General features: G+C 31.7%; 1 protein-coding gene and 3 pseudogenes across 2 annotated transcripts in view; all 4 read left to right on the top strand.

Annotated features, from left to right (window-relative positions):
• RUNDC3B (RUN domain containing 3B) overlaps positions 1-27,906 on the top strand; it is a 127,294-nt gene that overhangs the window by 42,603 nt on the left and 56,785 nt on the right. For both annotated transcript variants that reach the window (XM_006925720.2, XM_006925718.3), the window contains exons 3-4: positions 7,793-7,926; positions 17,302-17,387. In XM_006925720.2, coding sequence (XP_006925782.1) covers positions 7,793-7,926; positions 17,302-17,387 — 220 coding nt within the window. The remainder of the gene's footprint in view (positions 1-7,792; positions 7,927-17,301; positions 17,388-27,906) is intronic.
• On the top strand, positions 9,029-9,147 carry LOC112474058 (annotated as a pseudogene).
• On the top strand, positions 9,163-9,286 carry LOC112474083 (annotated as a pseudogene).
• On the top strand, positions 21,516-21,851 carry LOC112473989 (annotated as a pseudogene).

Here is a 27,906-nt window from a genome sequence, read left to right as displayed (position 1 = left end):
TTTTAAAACAAAGGTTTTCATTTGCAAATGAGAACCTTTTCTATAGACAAACACTCTTTGGGCCACTTTGAAATAACGTGAGCTTTGTTGTTCCTATATGTGTATGTATATGTATGTGTATATGTATATATATAAGCAACTGTCCTAAGGATTTAAATTTTATAAGAAAAATATTCACCCTGGTTATACTATGTGTTTACTGCCCCTTCCAATTTCTGAGGCTTTTGGTGAAAACTCATAACCAACCAGGAAAACCAAATGACTGATAATCCTCCACTTGTCACACATCTTGTCTTGAGCCAAAGGAGTAGATCAATATGAGGCTACAGGGAACAGGGATGTACTGAGAATAGGCAGGTTCTCTCTGCGTCTTTCCTTTTGATTGCAGATAATTTGGAATCTGATGTATTGTCATTTGGTCTGGATGCTTCTGGTTGCTTATAACTGACTTAGAATGACATATTAAATTACGATTAAAGCAACTAATGACTACAAATAAATGAAAATGTTTTAATTTTTTAAAATTTCACATGGTGTTTCACACCCAAGATCAAAATAATGTGTATGACCAGTGCATAAAAGCTAACATACTAAAATTTTTTAAGCCTAATCTATAAATTGAGTTTTATAATAGATTCAATAATTATTTCCCACTTTATACCAGAGATTGATTAAACTATGACATGAATCTGGATATGATATATCTCATTTGTCACATTTTTAAGATTTTCCCAGAAATTGTTTTTACTTTGATAATTTTTTGGTTATATAAATGACAGGAAAAGTACATAACCTTGTTTTCAGGGCAGAGATAGTAAATGTGGTTTAAACATTAAGAATTGGTATTCTTTTTAAAAAAGTTTTAAATCTGATATTTTAATAGTCCATATATTATTATGATGTTCTTAATATTTGCAATGAAAAGCATTCTGTTCTGATTTACATTTCAATGCTGAGAAATTTTCATTTTGTTTGTTGGAATTGTAGCAAGAGCATTACATTCTAATATGGGCTTCAACCAGGGTACCAAATTATAGATCATTTTGGATATGTGTTTCCACATTTAATATTTGTTTAAGATGTTACAAATGGAGGTAAGAGGATAGAGGATGAGTGGTAAAGACATAGATGTAGCCAGTAGCACACAACTGTACATCTCCTTCCTTTTGTTTTTATACATTATTGTGTGTTTGGTTTTTGTTTGGTTTCATAAAGGGTGTAAGTATTTGGAAAGGTGTGAGACCATGTCTTATTGGAGGTTTCAGTGTTTGCTTATGAGAGAAGAAAATATTTGTTGGGAATGTGACTTCAGAAATTTGGCTTTGGAGTTTTCCTTTATAATTATATGAGGAAGTGCCAAACAACATAGTAAGAATTTATGGTACTTTTCCAGATGGCGATTGTTAAGCAATAATTGGAAGCTGCTGTAGGAAATAAAACAGTATTTTGCGTAGATTAAGCATTTGGTCAGTCTTGGTTAACCTGAAGAACATTTTACCTAATATCTATGTGCTGTTCTCATAATTCAGAAAAAAAAAAGTATAAACTGTAACTTTTCTTAGGCCCCCAAAAAGAGAACCACTCTTTAAAATGAATTTATAACCTTTAGAAAAGTTAACAGTAAAAAAGTGTATTTATTTTTAAAGCTAAAGGTGTTCTGAGTCATATAGTTCAATGAGTAATTTCCCTAACCAAACATAAATTTGAGGTGTAAATCTAGCAAATCAGTCAAGCTTTTCCTCATTTTGCATTCTGTTGTCAGTTTATTTAGAAAAGAATGATGGAGGTGGAAGGAAACAGGAAACAATTTCTTCTTACTTATTTCTATAACTTACATACACCCTAGTCTCTCTAACAGAATAGTTTACAAGGGACCAACTAGCTTGATTTATGTGCTGAGTATAGCTCATATTCATCTTAATTGAATTTAGTGTTTACTGTGTTAACATTATGTGTAGTCATCTTATTTGGGCTATTCGGTTTGCAATTATAAACTTGATGGCAGGTTTCTTAAATATCTGTGTGTTGTTGTTGTTGTTGTTGTTTATTTTTTTAAAGAGATTTCCCAAAGTTGCAGATGGCTGGCTCATCTCCAAATACCTCTTCAAGGTACTCTATGCTGGTGATGTCTCCCGCCACTGAGCTGCACGGGAGCATGGAATTGACTTACTGGGGAGGGCTGTATCAGTTAAGTGATCTTTTTTAGTACATTGCATGGGTTTTGCAAAGCTTTCTATTTTTGTTTTTGTTAATTCAGAGGGCACAAGTATGCTTATGCTAATTTTTAAATTAAAATCTTTTTGTAAACCCACACAATATAATAATCCATTTACTCCCTTTCCTCTCCTACATATATTCCTATTAATTTCCATGGTTTTAAGCACTGTTTTATTAATCAAATGTATCTGTGTTATTTATATTTTATTAGAACTCTCAATGATATAAGATTTATTGGCTGTTTCCTCAATTTTGTAAATGCTGTGTAACAATATTTGTATTATACGCAAAACGGGCTGAGGCAAGCTGTGTAAATTTTCCAAAAACACTCAGTAAAACTTATGTCGGTGCAGTCAACAATAGCTTGTTTGCCATTCTTGAACCATTAGTGGGAATATATTCCTTAGTTTCCTTTCTCCCAGGTAAAATACATACCTTTATAAACTTATTCAAAATTTTTTTAGTTCCTGCTGCATGCAAAACACTGCTAGACCTCTGTACTTATGACCTAGCCTTTTTTTATATTTTTTAATTAGAAAAGAAATATATACTCATTATTTTTAAAGATTATGGTAAGACAAAAGATAGAAAGTAGAAATAAATGTTTTCTCATTTCCTCAATCATAATTCCCACAAGCAGTCATTTTAAACAATTCCTTTTGTTTTATGTTCCCTACGTAGAGCCTTAATCATTACTGAAACAAATTACGCTCAATTTCTTCAGGTCCACACATTTATATGTGGTTCTCTGTATGGACTTCAGCCTTTGGTACTCTAATTTAATCTGCCAATATTCTAAACCTTATATTAAAAACACTGGTGTAGGAAAAAAACAAAACTTGTACTCTACTTGGAAAGGTGGTAAAATTACTGAGGTAAATAAGCCTATTAAGTCAAATTCAGTTTTCAGGTTTTTGGGTAAACCTGTTTATCTTAGCTTTTTTGTTTTAGAAGATTAATAATTAACTCATTTTTATGGTATAGATACATACTTTAGCTATTTGTAATAAATTCCTTACTAGTGAACAAGACATTAATTGTAAGTAATAAAAGATAATAACTACATTTTATATATTAGTGATTCATAGTTGCTAAATGATTTCCTTGAAGCATGCTATGAGTAACATGCAAAGCTCACAATATAAGTAAAGTTAGCTAATCTAGACTCGGACTTCTTAAGATTCAGCTTAAATGTAACTAAAGTTATTTTTAAAGTAATTAAATTTGTTTTTTTAATCATTAATATGAGATTTTATTTAGAAAATTAATCAAGGTCATAATTTTATCTCCAAAGCAGAGTGATCTAATAAACATAAACCTCAACTAAAAATATTACTTTTTAAAGAAATAAAGAGATTCTAGCCTCTTACAGAAATGGGAGTTTTCTATGTTTAGTAAAAAGATATTGGAAAATATTAAACTGGTTTTATAAATTAACAGTAAGACATGTAGGATTGCTGCTACAAAATGTATAGTAAAAGTTAAATATCTAAATGTTAATATACTGGCAACAATAAATCCACAAGTAATCAATTTCCTTTAAGTACATGAAAATATTTGCAGTGATATCAGAATGATTAAAAACTCAATGTGACTATATATATTACTTGTCTCGATGAATAGCAGCTCCAAGGCAATAGTCTTTGATATTGTCATCTAGGTGATGTATTGTAATGCTAATAGAACTTCAGCTTGTGAGACCAGTGTTTCCTTAGTTCTTTTTATGACTCAGCACTAATACAAAGGGTGGAGAAAGGGAAGCACTTAACAGACTCATTTATATTTTATGTTATCAAAAGATGATGTGTCATTAGCCACTGCTTAGTAGAGAACCACTTTAGAAATTTTAGTTCTCATTCTTAAGTTTCATTCTGGCCATAAAATAAGATATAAGCAAAACATAAACACATTTCATGCAGTGAATAGATGTCTAACTTAAATAATGTAGATGGGTAATTTTAGAATACCATTGGATCCTGGAGATCACATGCTATTTTTAGGTGCTAAAGATGAGGCAGCTTAGTGGGAAAGACATCACACAGCTACTTAGCAGACTGCCTTAAGAGTATAGCAAACTTTTCACCACTTATTTCTGCACCTAATGTGAATTAGAGTTGGCTTGATGGAGTGGGAATACATTTTGAAAAGCTTGTTTAACTTCGTAATTGGTAAAAAGTCAACTTCTAAGAATGCACATAATCGAAAATGTGTTATACATATCATATTCATCAAGAGCTTTAAAAAGAGAATTGTTAATGACAGCATATTTCCTCTCTGGAGTAAAATTTCTTCAAGATACACACTAGTCAGTTTCTTGTAATCTGATTTGCTTTTGTGGTTATTTTTAACGGAAATGAGAATTTGGGAGTGATTTTGACTTCAGTAGTTATTTTTAAAGGCATGATCAACTTGTAGCTTTTTTTTTTTTTCTAATTTTCCCATTGAATACTGGTTACAGACTAATAGCTCATATGTCTTTTGCTAGCAGTTAATCCGTGTTTGAGTAAAAGTGATGTTCAAGTAATAATATCTCAAATAACTAATCGAACACTTGTATTATTTTTAATTAAATTCAACGCTTTTCATAGATGCAGAAATTATTCATTTCAATAAAAGTTTAGGGTGTACAGACAATTCACATGTGAGTTTCTTTAGAGGTTCTAATAAGGGAACCCGCCCTCTCTTAAAGCAGATCCTTCTGAATGTGAAAATTTCAGTGTCTTGATTTTAAGAACTTCACTTTGGAAATGATGCACGTGAAGAGGAATAAAGGCAGAATCAAGCCAAGTCATCCTCACATCTAGTTTGTTGAGTAGAGATAGAAGTGTTACAAAGATACTAATGGTTTATTTAAGGCCCTGCAAGTCATAATTATATGGCATTCTCTTAATTGTTTCGTTTATCATTTTGTAATCTGGAGAATCTTGTCATTATCTCTTGGGTAAAAGTCTTACAGAAAGCATATCCTACCCCTAGCCTAAGGGTTTAGTGTTCAGATCTTCTGTGTTTAATCTAATTCTAGATTTTTAGTTTTTCTATATCTTTGTTTCCTCTACTCCAAAATTGGACTTTGTTATATTCTTTCATTTTCGATAGCTCTACTTTAAAATTTCTCATAAATTTTCCTCAGCCATATCAAACTCAGGAGGTTTAAGATGAAGTCACCAGAGAATCCTTGTGATTCTCCCTTCTTTAAGACCCCTGCCAGTGTATTATATACTTCGTTTCTTGAGGGAAGTCTAGCAGCTATACCTTTTTAAAATTATGGAATTATCTCAATTAATAGAAGCCAAAGAACATTACTTGAGACTAATTTTATGGAGGCAAATTTAGAATGGTTGATATGGGAAAAGATTGGATTTTAAAGATTTTTCTAGATTCTAAGCAAGTAATGGGAAAAACTTAACTTTGTATCTCATTCCCACTTTGTATTATAAGGGGAGCTTTGGTTCCTTAACTGTTTGTATGATAGTAGCAATAACAATAGTAATAATTGTTAACATTTGTACTGATTGCTGCACATACTCATCTAATCTGCAAGTGTTATGTAGGTACTATAGTTATTGTCAATTTATAGAAGAAAATCAGACTTAATAGAGTGAAGTCATTTGCTCAAGATTGCATAGCTAGAAAGTGATCTAACAAAGTCTACCTGACTCAAAAGTCCACATTCTTAACCACTAGGCATCCTGTCTCCTCTCCAAATGACTAACAAATTGATGTCATGAAAATCGCCCTAAAGACAAACTATATTGAGATACTGTTCCAGGACCTTTTTAACTAAAGAAGAGAGAGGGCAAAGGAAAGTGATGGGGAGAGATTGAGAGGAAGAAGGAAGATTATAAATATTCCTATAGATTTCTATTTGTTGATAGTAATATTTGATTTTTAAAGAGACATTTGAGTAAGGATTTATAAATTCCTTTGTATTTTTATTGATATATATTCAAGAGTAAATATTTTCAGACTATTTGATATTTGTAATCTAGCATGATGACATCTTGATATCAGATTGTCATTAAACTGCTACTATAAAAATATACTAATTAGATTTTTTTAATTCAAATTTTTATATGTATTGCAATTAAGATGATCTGTTTTGGGTTGATTTACCAATTAATTTAACAAATATTTATTGAATACCTGTTGTGAGCCAAGCATGTGTCAAGTGCTAGAGGTTGATTTAAAGACAAATAAGACACGATCCCTGCCTTAGTGATTTTACCCCCTAATATGTGAGACAATCAAGCAAACAGGTAATTATAAGGATAAGTAAGTGTAGGATCCTCTGCCAGGACATAGGAAAGGACTGGCTCACTTAGATATCACATATGGCTTACAAGAAGAGGAGGCATTTAATGTCCTGAATGATGATCGGAGTTACCTATTACCATATATAGGCTTTATCTTGATACACCATAAGTATGTTATTAGAAACACCAGGGGTATCTTTTTAAAAATACCAATGCCTGAGCCCTTCCCTAAAGATTCTGATTATTTAGTTTTGGTGGAGCCCAACCATGAATATTTTTTTAAACCAGTTATTCTTATGGGCTGCTGTGGTTGGAAACCACTCAAATATCATTTCAGGAACTGCTTCTAAAATGATGCTTGCTGACAAGAACACTTTCTGATGTTGCTTAGAGAGGAACTATTACTGGGGAAAGGAAGGTTTGGGATAAGTAAATAATAAATTAAAAACAAGCACAGATTTAAAACTATAAAGGCTAATCTTTCTACATTAAGATTAAACAACTTCCCTAGGTCAGAGTCATCATTCCAGGCAGTTGAAGAAAGTATTAAGATGTCTCTCATATCCCATATAAAAGTACTAAGAGTACAAAATAGTTCCTAAAGATCTACTAATCGTTCCACATAGAAATATTAATGCTAATATAAGATCCACACAAAAGGTACTTGTTCATGAGCAAACACATAATTACTCAAATTTGAAAAATTAGAATGGTAAAAATTAGATGGGTTGGTGACTAGAAAAAAGCAGATGAATGATAGTTACAGAGGAGCTTTATGGTTTTATAGATGAAAATGGTTGGGTAGAAGATTGTGGATTCTAATTGATTATATTTAGTTATAGGATAGACTACTCATTGTTTCATTTTTTTGAAGTATCCCTATAAAGAAGAGAAAAGGAGTCATGTTTTTTTTCCGTTTTTCTGAATAAAGAACTGTTTAGAATACAACTGGAGACATTTAAATTGATGCTTAATTAGAACCACAAGGAAAATTATTTGTGTGATAGCTAAAAGACTATGTTAGAATAGGATGTTAAACTGCAAGAGATTTTTTTTAGTGTCGACACCCTTTTTACTTCATTTAGTTTGATTTTATTGTTGAAACAACTGTAATTCAGATTTATTAAATAAATTGTCCGAAGTAATACAGCTAGGTACAGGTAGAACAGGCCTAGATTTAGGCTTTTTAACATTGAGATCAGTGCCCTTTCCACTGTAGCACACCACACTGCCTTTTATTTTTTAGAGTTTTATTGTTTTTTGCATTTTGAATTTTCTAGTCTGGTTTTCTTTTATTTTGTATTAAAATTTGTCTCCCGAAGGTCAAGTAACCTGGTTTGGTTATGAAAGTCCTCGTAGCTTCTGGGACTATATCAGAGTGGCTTGCCGGAAAGTTTCACAGAATTGTATCTGCAGCATTGAAAATATGGAAAATGTCAGTTCCTCTAGAGCTAAGGTAAGATGTAAATAATAATGTGCAATGTGTGTAATCCTAAGCAGTTTGACCCAAACTATAGCTCTTTGCTATAGAAAATATTTTTTTCTTTGTTGGAATTAAGCATTTGACCAATTTTAATATCTTTCAGAGGCTTGTTTCCTTTTCTTTTATTGCATGCAGTTATTTTAGAATGCTTTTGAATATTTTGACTTATGAATAATGGGCAGGTACAAAACTAGTCACTGTTTCTTTTTGTGTGGCACATGAAATATTTCCTATTCTATGATTTTTCTGCATTTTTTGAATTACCTAAACCAGTGGCTCTCAGTATCCTGGAGAACCTTGGGGTCCATAATGTCAGAACTATTTTCATGTAATGTTATTTGCCTTTTGCACTCTGTTGACATTTGCACTACTAATGGAGAAGCAATGGTGGTGGGTAAAGTTGTGGCGCCTTAGCACAAATTAAGGCAATGGAGTCAAACTATACTAGTAGCTACTTTCAGTTAAGAATGTCCATGATGGTGCAGTAAACATTATTAATTTTATTAAATCTCAACCTTTGAGACTTAACAAAATTAAATCAGGTATTGTCTTTTTCATGTCCTGAGTGACAGAATGAGAAGTATGCATAAACCATTTCTGCAGCATATTGAAATATGATAGTTGTCTCAGGGAAAAGTATTCATGCAATTGTTTGAACTATGAGCTGGACTAGTCACTTTTGTCACATAATACTATTTTTATTTGAAAAAATGTATAAACTATAGTTTTTTTAGACTTATACATTTGGTGGACATTTCTTGAATATAAATGAACAAGCTGAACCTATTCAAGGAAAATAGCTGACAGTATTTGTTGTTAATAGTATAATTAAAGCTTTCTTGTAAAAATTATAATTTTTGAAAACTTGTATTCATCATCTTAAGCTTGAAAACTCCCCAGTACTTAAATACTTTTTCTGATAGCATTGATATTCATTTTACCTAATATATTTGTTAATCCTTTAATGAAATATGTCAGCATTTGGTAGACCTGCATAACTTATATTTTCCAAATGACCAATGCATGGAATTATAAAATCATGAATGGGAAAAAGATCCATTCAAAGTGCAAGATAATCTATGGCCATACCACCCTCAATGTGCTCAATCTTGTCCGATCTTGGAAGCTAAGCAGGGTTGGGCCTGATTAATATTTGAATGGGAGACCACCTAGGAAGACCAGGTGCTGTAGGCATTAAAAAAAAAAATTGTCTACAGCCATGCCACACTGAACATGCCTGATCTCATCTGATCGCAGAAGCTAAGCAGGGTCAGGCCAGGCCTGGTTAGTACTTGGATGGGTGACCACCTAGAAATACCAGGTGCTGTAGGCTTTAAAAAAAAAAAGTGCAATATAGCCCAATGGATTTAATGTAATAGAATATGAAAAGTTCATTGATATGGTTATAGATTCCATGTTGCAACTAACCTTTAAAAAATTATCACTTATTGAGTTTTGATGTAAAATCAAAGGAGAATATCCACAGTTATCTGAAAAAGCTATTAAAAGATTCTTTTTTTCCAACTATGTATCTATGTGAGGCTAGATTTTCTTCATATGCTTCTATGAAAACAACACACTGTAACAGATTGAATGCAGAAGCAGATATCTGGTTCTCTTTTATTAAGCCACACATTAAGGGAAAAATGTAAAGCATCCATTTTTCTCACTAATATTTTTCTTTAGGAAAAGATATTTTTTTCATAAAAATGTTATGTTAACATAATGGGTTTATTTTTTTAATTACTTAATATTTTAAAAGTTTCCAGTTTTGACTTAACATACAGTAAATAATGATAGCTATAACTTACATAAAGGCTCTTTGGAGTCCTCAATAATTTTTAAGATTGTAAAGTGTCTTAGCTACTGATACATGCTATGTCAGCTTTAGGAGGTTTTTTTAATTGGATTGTCATAGAAGCTTTTCTTACTATTTTGGACACTTCATTAAACTAAGTAGAAAATAAAGATTGAAAATAGATTTGTATAGTTTTAAAATTAAGACATAATCCATTATTTCACAATTATAAAGTTATAAATAATAAGCAAAGTATAACAATCATCTTTCAAAAGTATAGTTTCTCAGTTTATTATTCCTGTATCCATTTCTATTTAGGAATTCATTTTTTCTTTTGGAAAATTTTGGTTCACAAAATTGACTAATATATATTGAAATTAAAACATTTTGTAAAACATGAACTGAATAAGTTTTTAAAAACAAGATTTATAATATTTAAATATAGTGACATAATTAGAAACATAAACAGCTTAAAATCCATAATATGGAATTGCATTTTTGGATAGAGTTGATAGCTGTGATTTTTGTCATCTTTCTAAAACCACAGCTTTCTCCTTCACTGCCTCCTGCGTCTTCAACCAAAGGGCTGTCTGAGCAACAGTTAACTTTATGCTTCAGTATCTTCTAACTGATTGAATCAGTTTTCTTCTCTGCCTCATATATTTTTTAAGCCAATAATGTCTTCATTTTTAAATCAGTTATACCTATTTTTTAATTAAAAACTTTTCTCATAGATGTTTCATCTTGCTTTTTATTGTATATTAACAGATTTCTTTTTAGTCACAACTATTGTCTTCGTAGTCCTGTGGGCTCCATTTTCTCAAATTATTGAATTTATTCATTTATTTACTTTCTAATTGTCTGATTGACTACAGATTTTTAAAATGTAGAGTTTGAATTCTCCTTTGCATCTTAATTGAGTTTGTATCAGTTCTCTCATGTTTTCCTTGTGGTTTAAGAATAATATTTTGGTTTCTGTAGGTTAAGATTAAAAAACTAGCTGTAATTTGAATTAATCAAGTCTATAATAACAGAAAGTACCCAGGTGGTACATAAACTTTATTTTTTTATTTTCAAATTAAAAGCAGGAGAGATTAACATGACAAGTGTATTCTAAACTCTATCAATATGGGAGAAAATATATTTATAGCACTAACACACTCCAAAATACAAAAGGTAATTGAGAAGTTAACAAATATTAGAAATGTAGCATTTGGACCTGAGTGTACCAAAGAAACCCAAACCCTAGCTCACCACCTCTTTTAATGAGACTCTTAGGATTAGGCCTTGCACAGCAAGATGCCAGCAGAGTTAATATTTATTCTGTAAAAAACTGGTGTTGAGTATCAAAATACCACAGAACAATCATGTTCCAAATCCTGCATTTTTGTCTTTGTTTTTGATCAAGCCTCAAATATATTATATTTAGTGGGAAAAGAGAGATCTATGATTTACCTGGTTACTCTGGGGAAAATCGGCAGGCAGAGATTGCCTCAGTCTATTCATTGCAGTGGGACAAGTAAAGTACTTAATCTACTCAGTAAATCACAGCTGCCAAGTATCAGGATTGAAAGATTAAACAAGTACCTCAGATGGCAGGTTTATTGGGCCTTTGTCTGGAGTGACTACTAGCATATATAGCAGTGGTCCCCAAACTTTTTGGCACCAGGGACCAGTGCTCCTATGAGAATCTAATACCTAATGATCTGAAGTGGAGCTGAGAGGGTGATGCTAGCGCTGGGAGCAGCTGCAAATACAGATGAAGCTTCACTTGCTTGCCTGCCGCTCACCTCCTGCTGTGTGGCCCAGTTCCTAACAGGCCATGTACTAGTCCATGTCCCGGGCGTTGGGGGACCCTTGATGTATAATACTCTCATCCAGACTTGACACTTGAGAAAACATACTAGAATTAAAGTATCAAACCTACTTGCTGAACAATGTGCAATTCAATATACTTGGGACCAAAATAGTTAGAGCTTAATTTTTAAATTTTATATAAGAAGCCAGATTCACTCTGATTACACATTTATGGTTATGTGAATGTCATTTTAAGCAATGGAAGACAAGATGCACTGTGGAGCAATGACTAATTCAGTATAGAAACCTTCTTTAAATTTACTTGAATTGATTGAATCAGGTTGTCTATGTCCTGGTACCACTGTACAACTTAAATTCACAATGTAGAAACTTGCCACCATGGCAGATCTGATACTTAGTCACTAAGCTAAGAGCTATGAAATGTAGACTATTCTCTTTCTCTGTTTAGTCTGTGACTAGGTCAACCTATTTTCCAGTGCCTAAACATAGCCTAACAATGGAATAGCAAATTTGAATTGAAAATCATGTCTATAGTCTATCTATCCATCTTAGGTATATTTACAGCTATTTTTCTATAATATGCAGAGATTCTGGGACATAGGATTTCTATACATTAATCTATTTAGGTTTCAGACTAGAATTAGCACTTTTAGAAAAATACCTTCATTTCAACAGGCACTTATTTCACTCCCTTCTGAACTCACCTATCCTCACCCATCTTCCCTGTTATTAGCCTGATGACTTAAAAGCATAATATGTAATCTCTGACAGAAACTCCCCAAATTAGATACTTAGTTACTGTTGTTTTTGATCTTGCAGATATTTCTATTGGATTTTCTTAGTATTTCAACTGATTTCAAACTCAAGAAATCCTTTTACCCTTTAGTTTTTTGTTTTTTTTTTTTTAAATTTTTTTGGCATACTTTTCAGTTCTTCCTACTTTCCTATGTGTGTGTGTGTGTGTGTGTGTATGTGTGTGTGTGTATGTGTGTGTATGTTTAAGAACAGTTGATTGTTTTTGGCTAAGTTAGTCTTCACTAGTTTGTGGTTACTCACCCTATACATTCCTTCTGTTATTGAATTTAATATAGTAGACCAGTATCTCAGTATATTGGTCATGTCAGACGTCAATATATCCATGTGTCCTTCCATCTGATAAATTTTTATTGAGAACCTATATCATGTCAGAACTGTAAATGTAATCCTTAATACATTCTTATGACACACGTCTCTAATCCTTCCTAGTCTTTTTTTCGGTCTCATCTTCTTGTTTGCTTTTTCCGTTGTTGAGAAACTGGTCTTATCATTGGTATGCCTCAAAGGCAGGTTAACCAAATTTTCTACTGAAAGAAGCAGAGGCAAGGAGTTATTAATCACAGATACACCAGAGTTATCCCTTACAATAAGATATAGTAATGCAAAGAGGCCATTTTTATGAGAATTTTCTATTCATAAATCTGTCTCCTTTTTTAAACGCCACTTGACATGTCCTATCCTTCATTTATTGTGATGGTCCCAAACCTGGAAGAATGTCAGAAATACTTGGGGAGCTTTAAAAATAAAGTTCCTAGGCAGAAAACAGAGGTATTCTCAGGGTGTGAATTATTAAAAGAAATGTGCTATGAACATATTAAGACAATATTAAAAGGAATCAAGGTGTAGAATAGAAGATATGGTCATGATCAAGAGTTTGGATGTCATTCTCAATGCAGTAGGGAGCTACCTGAGGGTTTCTTTTTTACTTTTTATTTTTTTTAAACAATAGAGTTTTGTAATCTGATTTACATTTTAAAATGTTCAACTGGGTTCAGTATAGAGAATTCATAAATAGGAGGGTTGAGAGCAGAGAGTCAAGTTAGAAGGGTATTATTGGAACCTAAAAAATAAGTTATCCTAGAGGTAAGAAATGAATCAGTTTCTGCTTCCAGTAATAACAGTAACTTGTATCAGGGGAACTCTTCTGCCAAGAAGAACAATAAAAGTTGGATAAAATGCACAAAGAAACCAATTTAAAACATAAGAGAACAACCAAGGCATGAGAACTTAAGTGGCCACAATCCTGGAGAGAAGGATGGTATATGAGGTGAGCCCTACATTCAACTTGGCTTTCAGCATAATGTTCATTTCATGGGTATAGAGGCAGAACATAGTATATTGCAGGTGGCAGATGGTTGGATTAGTTTTCTAGGGCTAGCAAAACAGAAGTTGGAACTTGGAATTGCTGGCGAAACCAGGATTTAATCAAGAGGAGAGAACTGCAGACAAATGTGCCTGAAGTTATACATGTAGTTTTCCTGTGAAGTGTTTGCCAACTTAGTATTCTGAAGCACATGGCAAAAATCTCATAAATCTAAAGCTGAAAGCAACAAGTAGAAGGCTGAAAAGCTGATGAGAGATTTCACAGTCTTGTTCTAGAGAGATCAGAGGTTAGAGTTCAAGGTCAATCAAGTTCAAGGGTCTCTGTCCAGGCTTTTATTTGAGACCCCAGAAAGACTGTTCCTTGGGAGTAAGGGAAATTCATATGAAGACCAGCTCAAAAAAGGTTTAAAAGTGGTACCCTAAAATGGTGCAAGGTGAGTTTCAAGTTTACTGTCTGCCTACTAGAAGAAAAACAAATCAACCCCAGAGAAAGATAGCATTAGAGCTGTTACAGATTTTCATAGTGTCAAGTATACAGTCAAAAATCACCAGGCATATCAGGAAATAACATCCAATGATAAAACTAAGAAATAAAAAGACAATGGAAACATACCTATGGGAGATGCAGATAATAGACTTTTAAGTAATTATAATGAGTTCAAGAAAATACAAATAAAAATTAATATTAATAGAAAACTGGAATATGTAAGAAAATCAAGTTAGAAAACTACAGAATATTCTTTTTTTCAAATACATGTAGAACTTATATAAAAATTTATCATTTGCTGAGTTATAATTCATCTCAAATTTCAGAGGATTAAAATCATATGAACTTTTCTAAACAATTTAGAATTAACCTAGAATTAATAACAAAAATATAACTAGAAAATGCTTGTGTAAGTCAGAATTGAGAAGGACTTAAATAACTCATGGATGAAAGAGGAAATTATTGAAATTGAAAGATATTTGAAGAGTAATGATAATAAAAATATACTTGTGCTTAGTGGAAAATAGGCTCAAATAGGTGTTTATGTATTTTTTTTAAAGGCTGAGAATCAGTGATCAAAGCTTTCATCTTGAGAAGCTGTATTTTTTTTAAAAAGTAATAAACCCAAAGTAGAAGGAAAGAAGTAATGAAGAGAAAAAATTCAATTTAATTCAAACAAATGTACACTAGAAGAAAATCAAAACTAAAAATTGATGTTTTTTTGAAGATTAATACAATTGATAAGCTTCTAGCCAAGACTATTTAAGAATTTTAAAAAAGAGATTATAAATTACAAGTATCGGGAAGGAAGAGGCCAATTCCATAGATCTACAAACATTAAAAATCCCAAAGGAAGTATTATGAATAACTTCACACCTATAAATTTGAAAATTTAGACAAAATGGGCAAATTCTTTGAAAAATATCACAAAACTAACAAAAAGGAAGGAAATAGCTAAATATTCTGATATCTGCTGAAGAAATCGAATCTGTAGTTAAAAATCTTCCACTTCCAGGTCCATTTTTAAATTCAGTTGTCTTTTTCTTGTGGATTCATAAAAATTCTTTGTATTATATAAATGAGAGTCTTTTGTCGAATACATATAATGCAAATATCTTTGCCACTCTGTGATTTGCCATTTTACTCTCTTCAGTGATTATAGTTCATCGCTGAAATAGAAGGGAAAGTAGAGTGTATGGGTATTAAATCAATTAGGTTAATTGGTTTGGTGGTTGTAGATGAGTTTCCTGTCTTCTAGTTGTGTCTGTTTTTTGTTGCCTCATATAGTAAAGTATCGATACTGTTGTAACCTAACACAGTGCTTGGGAGAGTTAAATATCTTAATGTGTATATAAAGCTCTTAAAACAGAGCCAAGCATATATTAATTACATTAAGAAGTGTTGACTATTTTTTTTTCCCCAAAAACCTTCAGTGGCAAACAAATGAATATTTTTGTCTTTGAAAAAAAATCATTATCTTTATCTTATTGATAAAGTCTAAAATGTTAAACCTAATTTCCAGCTTTCTCACTCATGTCCCCAACCTTTATAAGTCTGTGTGTATCCTGTACTAGTTAGTTCTTTTGTTGGATTTAGAAAAGAAATCGTTAAAATCATCACCATTTATTTTATAATCTAACAGAACTCCGCAAACTTCCAAGAACAGCAAAGTAGGTGCAGCCCAGTTTTGTATGGATAATCAAGAAGCAGGACTTTCCCCATGTTTCTATATAGCAATAGCATAGTATCCTATAGCTTTCTCTGGAGAGCAACTTTTTGTGCTTCTGTTTTGGTGAAATCCTGGACTTTTGATTCAGGCCACCACTACTAGTTTGTCTTTTAGATGAAATTTCAAGAGAGAATCTTGAGACTGATGGCCAGTGGCTTGCCTCTTCCTTCTTTTCTAATCAGCCACAGCTAATTGCAGGTTCCCCTGGGCTTACTCAGCAAGAACAATGGAGTGAGTCCTGGGCAAGCTTGGTGGGCACATTGACTGGTATGTTAACTACACCCATATCATTCCTTTCCCAACAATATTACTGCTTGTAACCTGACAGATTTTACCACTGTCTGGATTAACTCTTTTTCGATCCTTCCAATCCACGAGTTTTGTGAATTCATTTGAGTTGTAGTCATTTCTAAAGAATGCTTTTTTTCCTCCTCCATACTGGTAGTTGACTGTCATATATATTGATTAGTGTCACCTTTATTTCAGCTGCCACTACAGTGTTTTGATTTTCTATAGAGTCAATCTTCATGGACTTCGTGGAGATTTGTGAAAGGATTGAGAGTAAAAAGAAAGTAGTTGAATTTTTAAATTCTCACTACAAATATAATCTCTTATACTCTTTTATTCTAAACAGAGTCCAGAAGAAATGCTTTGAATTATAAAAATTATTTGGTTAGTTGCAACTATCGAATGATGTTACTGCTTTTCTAAATAAAATTAAATTATTCTATTCAGTTAGAATTGTCTGTTTCTGTGATTTTGTGGTAGGTTATGCTTCTAGAATACTTTTGTTGTGTGTTTGTTTCTTCTGGTTTAAATATTTGGTAATTGTTTTTTAGAATGCTCTTGGGGCACCAAATTTAGTATCTCATGATTTGGATGCATGCTAGATAATGAAATATTGTTCATTATTAGTTGTCTAAAACCTCCCTTTAGAGAAATAAGTGAGAAATTTTCTTAAACAAGTGGTGTGGGAGTGATTATTTTTATTAACGTATTATTTTTATTAATGTATTATAGGGGGACTAATTTTATTTAGCATGTTGATTTGGGCATGGAAGTAAAGCATTATGTCTTCTGATGACATATGATTCAAAAGATATTCCTAACCCAAATAATTCAATATTAGTGGTTCTGTTTCTTCAGAAAGTTAATCCGACATGCTTAACCTTATACCTTCAGAGAAACAAAATAGATACTATATATAATCAAAATTTACCTATTCTTATCTGCTCACAATTTTTTTAGTCTTTAACAAATGTATCTTCTGAATGAGTTGTTCTTTATATGCTAAAATGCTTACTTTTCAGTGGTGCAATGGGCAAAAGAATTTTTAACTTCTAATTTTTTTTCATATTTCATTCTTCTTCCTTTTAGGGTAGAGCCTGGATCAGAGTAGCACTCATGGAAAAACATTTATCTGAATACATCTCTACAGCTCTGAGAGACTTCAAAACAACCAGGTTTAAAAGTCCTTTTAATTTTCAAATATATACTTATAAGAGTCACTTAAAGACTTAGAAATAAGACTCTTTCATTTCTAGAATCCTCATTTTTTCCTCTTTTTAGTAATACTCAGATAAATCCACCATCTTCTCAGGAAATGCAATTTGTCAACTAAACCTACATCTTCCTTGGTTTATCTTTTCAGGCTTCACATTATGCCTGGAATATCTCTTCAAATTATTTGTCATTCTCACTTTTTCAGCACTTGAAGTTTGATTCTCTCCACAGACTTTTCCCTGACTGATTAAAGAAAAATCTAACTATGAAATTCCTATAGAATTCTTTCTCTTTCTGCACTACAACATTTATTTCTTTGCTTATAAAGAATACAAATAGATCATTCATTTCTTTAATTCACATATATGTATAATTAATGATTGCTTGATTGTCTTTTTAGGGCAGTCTGTACTGATGTTTTCGTTTTGAGTTGTGTACATTTAAGAGATAACATACTGTGCCATGTGAAAAACAGGGCTTCATTAACTTTTGATGGTGGTAAAAAAGGGCTCATTTTTATCATTAGTATAAAAATTATTCCTATTACTCTCTGGTCTACTAATTTATGTTTATAGTTTTAAATATAAATCACTTTTCTCCATTTCAAAAATGTTCGTAAATGAAAATATTCAAGAATTTTAATACCCTAGACATGTACTGTTCAGTACAATAGCCACTAATCACATGCCACTATGTAAATTAAAATTAATTATGATTAAATAAAATTACTAATTCACTTCTTCAGTTGCTGTGTCACATTTTAGGTGTTCAGTAGCTATGTGTGGCTAATGGCTACCGAATTAGACAGCATAGATATAGAACATCGCTTCATCATAGAAAGTTTTATTGGACAGCAGTGCATTAGACACTTTTAAATTGCCATACTTTTTTCAACCTCATTAACCATATTTCTGAAAGAGAAGAAAAGGATGACAACTATAAACCAGTTTTAATAGTGAAAGTTAGGAACATATATAAAGAAATCCAATCTGGAATCTTAATTTCCATGTCCAATGCAGTTCTTGAGAAAATATGGGCATTTATTATGATCTTCTTTTAACCGACTAGCTGGTACAAATTACAATATCTTTACTTAGGTATCTTTATGTTTTTAGGTAATAAAATAGTAAATTTTTCGTTTGGAAGATAAATACTATTATAATTAAAATTTTGACCAGGATATAAAGAGTTTTAACTAAAAGAACTATTTGCATAAAGTAAATCTCATATATACTCATCTAATTCTTTTAAAGCAATATGATATGCTTGGGATATTTCTAAAGATGGACATTGGGGTGATAATAACTCTTACATATTTGAAATGAATCTTAAGAAATGAAACATTTGTTCCTTTTGTTTATCATTATAAGCAAATAATTTAATTGTGAAAGATACTAAATATTGAGGATACTAAGACTTTGAAAATAAAAATAGTATCAAAAACTCATAGATCAAACCTAAAAATCCTAAATTAATAAATCAAAACCAAGTTTACATAATAATCATTTCCTATACAATAACAAGATTACACTAAAGTTATGATTTCTAGATAGAAATTAAAGTATTAATAACATCTCTAAATTGTTAGTCTTGTTTCTTAGTTTAGGCAGTTGGGTGGAGTAGAAATCATTCTTGAATAGACTATTTTTAGAATGAGTAGTTTAAATATTTAAAGGGCAATGCTTTTTGCCTTGTTCTCAGTTGTTAGCTATCCTTTTTGATAAAAAAGAAATGATTCAGCTCTAAAAAAGTCCATGAAGTAAAAACATTTTTGTAACTATGTATAAACATATATTATTCAAACAGAAACATGGCTTAGTATATGTGTATATACGTACATCAGTACATATACACATACATAAACACACACAGTATTTGAATGTGAATATAATGGCTTTGTAATTCTCAAAAAAGGAACTAAGTAGGGAGTTAGAAATCTCATTTTAGAAGTTAACTGAAAAATACAGTTGCAAAAGATACAGTCTTTTTAAAAACTATTTCCACTATATTTTTTACTGAAATCAAACCAAAGAAATTTTTCTATAATTATAAATAAATGTGATTGTGAATCTTTAGACAAAATATATCTGTTTGGAAGATTACGTTTGTAAAACACAAGCAAACTATTGGAAAGCATAGTTGCATCTTACTTTTTGTCTGTTTACTCTCTGACATAAGTGCTGTAGAAATGAGAAATGATCTCTCGTCCTTTAAGAATCGTGGGAGTCTCTGAATCAAGTGATTTCTTCTTCTACTCTTCACAGATATAAAGAGTAATGACGTCCTTTAAAATGGTGATACAAGTTTTTACCCCAGCACAGAAGGAGGAGCTACATGAGCTAAGACAGGCAAGCTTGAAGTACTAATCAGTGAAAATCCAAGGTTAAGATTGGGTGGAGAAACTGTGGGGAATGGAAACACAATGAATCCTTGTCTTGGAGTAAATGATGATGGCTCCAATGTATTAGAGAAATTCATGTGATTTTTTTGCTAAGATAGATGATATGTTGGTGAGCAATTTAAAACCCTTCAAGAGTTCGTGGTTTAGAGATTGGGATGTCGTTGGGAAGTTGGCAGAGTCAATATTAAAGTCAGAGCTAAAAAAAAAAAAAAAAGAACTGTTTTAGTAGGTTACTGGGAAAACCTAGAAATAAAGAAGTAAGGTAGAAGCTGAATGAATTTACTCAAAATTTTAATTTTCTCCCAGCCACAAACTGAAAAATAATTAGAAAAATTAAGCTAAAAATATAAGTGTGACATATGAAACAAGATTGAAAATATTCTGGTAAGAATTTGAGGTAACAAATATAGAAAATATGAAGTAGAGATAAAATTAACTTTATAAAGATCTGATTATTACTTTGTAGTTACACCACAGTAACTTAATTTATAATGACAAAAGTTGTGTCCAGAAGAAATGTTAATTTTCTCAATATTATAGTAGGAGTAAGAGGAGTAAAGTACAAAATAAAACTTCAAAAATTACCGAACTATCAGGAAGTGAAAAAAAAAATGAGTTGATAAATATTTTTCTCAGTTACAAAAAGTAGAAAGAATAGTGATAAATTACTAAATCTTTTAAGAGCTAAGAAAGACTTTTGCAGTCTGAATCTGTTTAAAGATTTTACTTTATTAAGATGAAAAGTAAACATTAAAAGGTACTTGAGGACTACTGCCTCAAAGCATATACAGAAATTAACTCAAAATGATTCAAGTTTAAATGTAGCTTTTAGAAGAAAACATAGATGTAAATCTTCATGACCTGGGATTAGGCAGTAGTGTCCTAGATATGATACTAAATGCACAAGCCATAAAAGAAAAAATAGATAAATTGGACACAGTTAAAATGTAAAACTTTGTGTTTGGAAGAATACTATCAAGAAAGTGAAAGATGACCCATAGACTGGGAGAAAATTTTTGCAAAGCCTATTACTGATAAGGGACTTGTATCTAGAATATATAAAGAACCGTTACAACTCAGTAATAAAAAGAGAACATTTAAAATTGGCAAAGAATCTGAAAAGACATTTTTCCAAAGGAGATATGCACATGAACAATAAACACATGAAAGATGATCCTTAACCATCAGTGAATTATAAATCAAAACCACAATGAAATACCACTGCACCCCCACTGAGATGGGTACAGTCAAAAGAACACATAACAACAAGTGTTGGCAAGGATGTGGAGTAATTAGAACCCTCATACATTTGTGGTGGAAAAGTAAAATAACGTAGCCCCTTTGAAAAAACACTGTCAGTTTCTCTAAAAGTTAAACATAGAGTTCCCATATGACTCAGTACATGACTCCTAAAGAAAGAGAGAGAGATCACCAATTAAAAACATGTTCACAAAAAAAATGTGTGCACACATTATTCATAATAGCCATAGAGCGGAAACAAGCCAGATGTCCATCAACTGATGAATAAGCAAAGTTTGTATTCCATACAGTAGAATGTTAATCATCCAGAAAAGAAATGAAGTACTCCTGCTGCTGCTCCCGGTACTTGCACAATTGGTTGCTCGTTCATTGTGGGTCTGGTACCTCTTTTGTGAAAGGGTAGCTGAGGAGACTCCAGAGCTTTACCATGGCCATTGAAAAGCCCAAGGATGGAGTCAAGACTGAGAACAGTGATTATATTTATTTGAAGATGGTGGGCCAGAATGGTTCTGTGGTGCAGTATAAGATTAAGAGGCATACACAGCTTAATGAAAGCTTATTGTGACATATCAGATTCCCATTTGAAGAGCAGCCAATTCATGAAACAGACCCACACATACAATAGGAAATGGAACATGAAAGTACAATTGATGTGTTCCGGCACACACTAAAAAGGGGACCTGTTTCTTTACTTCAGAATTCTGTTCCTACAGACCAAAAATACCTTTTCAGAAAACTGCAATTTGGTTCCACCACATCCTGACTACTACAGTATAGGTTTCTCTGTTCTTTCATTTTCCCTATCCCCATTCCTTTATTGTACATTAAATGAAGGCAGGATATGAAAAATACTTGTTCAGTGAAAATGCCCCTTTTATTTGTGCTCACGCTCATTTAGCTCTTATCTTTATATTCCAGTACATTATTTTGCTTTTACTGTTTAACAGAGAAAGAACATATAAATCCTTGCATACCTTGTTTGATTGGAAAATTTTAGTGTTTTTCACTTATCATTATAAAACAAAGGACAGTTTTATAACTTTTGTGTCTTCTGATGACTAGGTCTTTACATGTAGGTCTTTACATGTAGGTCAACCTGTTTTTCAGTAGGGATAAATTACTTCAAGAGAAATGAATCCTAGTTTTCCCTTCAAATCAAACATTATTTAAATAAACTTTTAAACACTTTTTAAAAAAGATATGAAGTATGTGCTACAACATGGATGAATTTTGAAAACATATTGTCAAAGAACTAGTCACAGAAGACCAGGTAGTATATGATTTCATTTATATGAAATGTTTAGAGTAAGTAAATCTATACAGATAGAAAGTAGGTCAGTGGTTGTGTGGACAGGGCTGGGTGGGGTGAGAATTTTGGAAAGATGGGGTATGACAGCTAATGAGTACATGGTATCTTTTTGGGGTAGTGGAAATATCTGAATATACTAAAAACCATTGACTTGTACTTTTAATGGTGAATTATATGGTTTGCAACTATATATCAATAAGGCTGTTTTAAAATTATTTACTTTCGGTGGCTGTGAAGCTGGAGAGGTCCCAGCTGGGCCGAAGACATTGGATCTTATTGTCTTCCCGGTACTTTGACTCTCCCCCGAAGGCCCTCAATAAAATATTTTGATCCCCCCCTCCAAAAAAATAATTATTTAAGGCTTATTGAATTACAATTGGGTTAAGAAAGATAACTAATATAGGTTTGTATAACTGAAGAAAGGAAGTATAGTGTCCCACTATTTTACAGAGAAAACAGAATCTCAAATGTAAGTTTGTCTCTAGAATAGTTCAGTTTTAAAAGTTTTGAGTAATTATTCAACTGTTGTCTTTTTGCATGGTCTGTAAAAATAGTTTTTGGCTTATTAAATATCTGAAAGATCTTTTAATAAGTTTGGTTTAAAAATTTGTTCGTTAGTAAATCTACATATTCCTGGAAATACGTAAGAAAAAGCTTCAGGATATATTTGGCATTATTCTATAGTAAAGATAAGAATAATCTTCCTGGTCTTCCATACAGACATGAAACCTGAGAGTAATAAGCATTCAACTGTCCTTTAAAAATTGCTATTTAGAGAGAACTATACATTTCTATTAATTAGTAAAAGATCTTCTTTCATTAGAAAATTAAACCTATCATAAATGAATGCTGTTATTCCTATCACCAATTACACCTTAACCACATTCTCTTTGTGCTATTTTGTTGTCTTGAAATGTCTCTCCTCCTATCAGAGGCCATATTCTTCTGAATCCTGTCCTCTTTCACCTCTTTAGTTATCACCTTTTCCTCTCATCCTCAGTCTTGTTTCCACTGCTGGACCATTCTCACCCATATAGAAATATACACTGATATCTTCTACCTTAAAAGGAAAATCTTCTCCATTAAGCCTATATTTCCCTCTACTACTCATTTCCATGTTCTGCTTCATTACTAAACTCTCAAAAATGTTTATACATACTGTCATCATTTCCTTACCTTACTCTTCTCTTTACTCTAATCTACCTTCTGCCCCTCACCACTCCACCAACGATAATATTTTAAAGAATACCAGTAATCTATAAGCTATCAAATTTAATGGACATTTCTCTGTCTATATTGTACACCATTGTCCAGGTAAAACAGTTGAATACTTCCTCTTTCTTGAAAAACCGCTTTGCCTTTAACTTGTATATAACACTCCTTGGCTTTGCCTTCTCCCTCTATAATTGCTCTTTCTCAGGCTTCTTTTTCTCTTCACAACTTCTAAGTATCAGTGTTCTCTGGGCTTAGTTCTCCATTGTCTGCTCTTCTTTTTTTATTCATTTTCCTTTCTGTCTCTCTTCCTAGAATTTCATTCATCTGCCTGTGGCATTAAATGCCACCTATATAATCCACTGCATTTCAATCTCTAGATAAATAGTTGAGATATCTGGACCCCTCTTCCCTACTCCAACTCTGTTTACCCCTTCTTAGCAATGGTTTCACTACCTACCTGTATGGCTGATCAAGTCAGAATCTAAAGTTTATGTTTGATTCCTCTTTCTCCCTCATCCTTTAACAAGTCTTGTCAATCCTCCCTCCAAAATCTGTCTTCAATATATCCATTTATCTTTATCTCCATGACTGCTACAGTAATGCATACCTCTCTTATCTCCAGCCTACACTCTTCTCTTGGCCTCCCAACTGAGCTTCCAGTTTGCCTTCTGCTAGTAGTCATCCAGCTTCTAGCCAATCTTCTTAAAAGAAAAAGAGATAAAGTTAATTCCTATTTAAATGGTTTCTCATTATGTTAGCCAGCAGGCTTTGCAAACATTTTCTGGAGTCAAATCCTGGTTTCACCCCTTTCTAGCTGTGGAATCGTAGGCAACTTGCTTAATACTACTTCTGTGGCACAATATGTGGGTGGTAAAGTTAAAGAAGATAGTTAATGTAAAGCACTTATAACTATGCCTAGCACTCAGTAAATGGTCAAAATTATTATATATTGGCCTACAAAACCCTAGGTGACCAGACTTCTAAATTCTTAGGCTAAACCCTTGAGAATGCTTTTCTTCATATCTGGGTTCTCCTTCAATTTTTCTTTATCTCAGCAATCTATTTACTTTATACTACTTATCATTTCTAATTATCTTTTTCTTTTGTTTGTTGCCTATCCTCCTAGACTATCAGCTCCACAGAGAGGGGCTATATTTAGCTTTTTCACCATTTTAACTCTAGTACCTAAAACAGTTCTTGCCACATAGCAGGAATTTATTTTATATTTGTTGATTAAATAAATAATGAATCTCACATTCTTAGCAAGACCTTTGGACATTTACTTTTTGGTTTTTCATTCTGATTCAGTTTGAATTTGAATAAAATATAGCATTTATTTATAATGCTGTAATGTGTTTTGCATGTCATGATAGAGAACCTTATCTCCTCAAAGTTTCTTATATAAAGACTAAATTAGGGAAGAGAACAAGAAAAATTTTTCTTTGGTTAAGATAAGTTTCACATATTTTAATATGCACTTTTAATGTATAGAATAACTTCTGATTTTTAAAAAAGGAAATTTTGAAAACATGATATTGTGCAATATCAACATAGTTTATACTGGTTGTTTACTTTGTATCCCACCCAAAGGATATTTGTTATTGAAGTACTTGAAAAACCTTAAAATAGTCTTACAGAATGAACACTAAGGATAGCATTATAGAAACATATTTCAATTAGAGTTAAATTATATGTTACAAGAGAAAAAGGTATTGTTCTTATTAGAGTATTATTTTAAATACTTTTATAGTTTCTAATATTTTTCTTGTCAATATACAAAGAATTGGAAAAAGTATACCTAATGATAAGTGGAGACTTTTCTTTCAGTTTACAGCCATATCAAATAATTGCTCACAATTTTCCTTTGCTTCTAAAAAACAAAACTTTTTTAAAGATAACTATAATATATAAATCTTTAAATGGAAGTCATATATATTTTTCACCTTGGTACTTTCAGTATTTATAATATGTTTTTTGCAGTTCAGTACACTGTTTTGGTTAGACCCTTCTCATAAAAATATTTTCTTTAGAACAAAAAATATTTTCAACAAAAGGAAATTATTTTAGTGTATACCTTACTATTATTGGGTTAGTCATCTTAGACTTTACTTTTGGCTCATTTGTTCCATAACCTTGGTTATATAAACAAACTTTATTAATGCTCCAGTTTTTCTACAGATAAAAATGAAGAGGTTGAAAACTTACAGTCTTTTGAAGTCTTTGAAAGTGTTGATAACAGGAATCAGATTTTCAGTCAAAATTATTGATGTGTTAGTTTAAGGAAATAAAAAGTTAAAATTTCCTAACAGCTTCTACCTTTTTAAATCATATGAATGACTTGTCATTGGTTAAATGATTAAAATACAATCTTTTTCAGATCAATTCAGTACTGTTTTATAGACTGACTTATTTTTAATGTTATTTCAAACTTTGGAAAAATATTTTTTTCTTACCAGAACTAGTAATGAAAAAGTTCAGCATTCAATGGAGGATTCTCTTAACTAGCCCTTCCTCTTCTGTTTGCCCTTCTCTCCCCTCTGTTGCAGTAAAGACTGTTATATTTAATCAAGTCTGTACAGTATTATGCTTCAGGTATGGTTTTATTCGAGTGGAATTTTTGATTTCACACATAGCAAGCATTTCACTTAAATTGGTTAGTTTTAAAAATCCTTAATAACACTAACGCCAAAAAAATTTATTAAAACAATATTATATATACATAAATAAAATTTCTAAAACCAATTAGTGTTTGTTTTTGGTATTCTTAAATGGTCCCTAATACAATGTTGACATTAGAAAACAAGGAATAGTTTTGATCCGACTCTTAGAATGTACTTTTAAACTTGGTGGGCTCAAGATGGGGAGATTAAAAAAAAAATAGACCTTATTTAGGGAAATACTAGGAATAATGGATAGTTCCCAGTATCAAAAAACAATTATTTTCTAAAGCATATGTCCCACAGAATTTGGTGATTTAGAACCATTGGACATAGTTCTTCTGGGAGTCAATAAAATATTCTTTCAATAGCCAATTTAGCCATTGGGGTGGGGGTAGGGAGGAAAATCTCAGTGTTGTCTACATATCTTTACCTTTTTGTGAAACACCTCAATTGAATACATAGAAATTACTTCCATTTATTTTACTAGTTTTTGTTAAGCTGAAAGTTCTAGTTTTTCTTTTTTATGTAAATCAATAATAGCAATTCCCGTGTTTCCAAGGAAACAGCTAACATCTATTCCAAGGTAGTCTTCCTACCATGGTTGTTTGCAGCCTTACATCTGTCAGAAGGTAAATAGTGGTGTCTTATTTTCCTGTGTACTTTTTATTTATTTAAAATTCCTTGTGAATCATAATAGATACTAAATTCTTTAAATATTTTTGTTTTACAAGAAGTAGTATGGTTTAATAGAAGATATATAGAACTTAAAGTAAGAAGAATTGGGTTTCCTCCTTGAGCAGTTCATCAACATGAGCTTGAGAAAATTGTTTTAACCTAATTCTTTTCTTGATGGTGAGTTTGAAACTAATGACATTTCCTTCCTCATTTACTTCATGGGCTTTTTTGCAAGTATTAAATTATATGTATGTAAAAGTATTTGGTAAATCGTGAACTATTCAAAATTGGTGGTGGTATTATGGACATATTAACATCTTTTTCAGCCTTTAAAAACTCAAATACAGAAAACAAGACAAATTTTATTTACTAAATGGGGTGTTATAGCTTAGTGTTTACTGTCTATATGTAATATAAATAGATATAACAATTTAATGAACCCTGGTTACCAAACATAAACTAGTTTTTGCATAGTATTTTTTTAAAAAGTAAGTTCAGTGATCTTACATTCTGTGTGGAAAAATACTTTTGGCCCATTTTTGATATGTTTTTCTTAATTTTTATTTTAAATACTTTAAAATAAAGTTGTATTTTTAAAAACAGCCAAAACAGAAGGCTTTACAAGGATTTGCAAAAATATTCATATTCGTATTTTGTCAAAGAGATATCAATACTGTACTTTGTTTTTCATATGCAACCAAGTTGGTAGCTCATCTGCACTATTAGTATTAGAGTGTTAAAGGTTAGCATAAAGTACTAATAATCACATCCTCCTATTTCTTAATTTAGGTAATAACTCTTGGATTACAGAAAAGCAGAATGTATGTTTGTGTTTGTTCTATGTATAGAACAATATCTACATCATTTGAAAATAGACCAGTATAAATGACCATGAATTTGGCACCTTTCAGATTACATTTATATTGTTTCACTATTAGGGAAAAATGTTAGGTGGTCTA

The sequence above is a fragment of the Pteropus alecto genome, unplaced genomic scaffold (genome assembly GCF_000325575.1).
Source record: "Pteropus alecto unplaced genomic scaffold, ASM32557v1 scaffold69, whole genome shotgun sequence".
Lineage (NCBI taxonomy): Eukaryota > Metazoa > Chordata > Mammalia > Chiroptera > Pteropodidae > Pteropus > Pteropus alecto.
The sequence above is the reverse complement of the archived record's forward strand: the minus strand, read 5'-3'. Positions and strand labels throughout refer to the sequence as shown.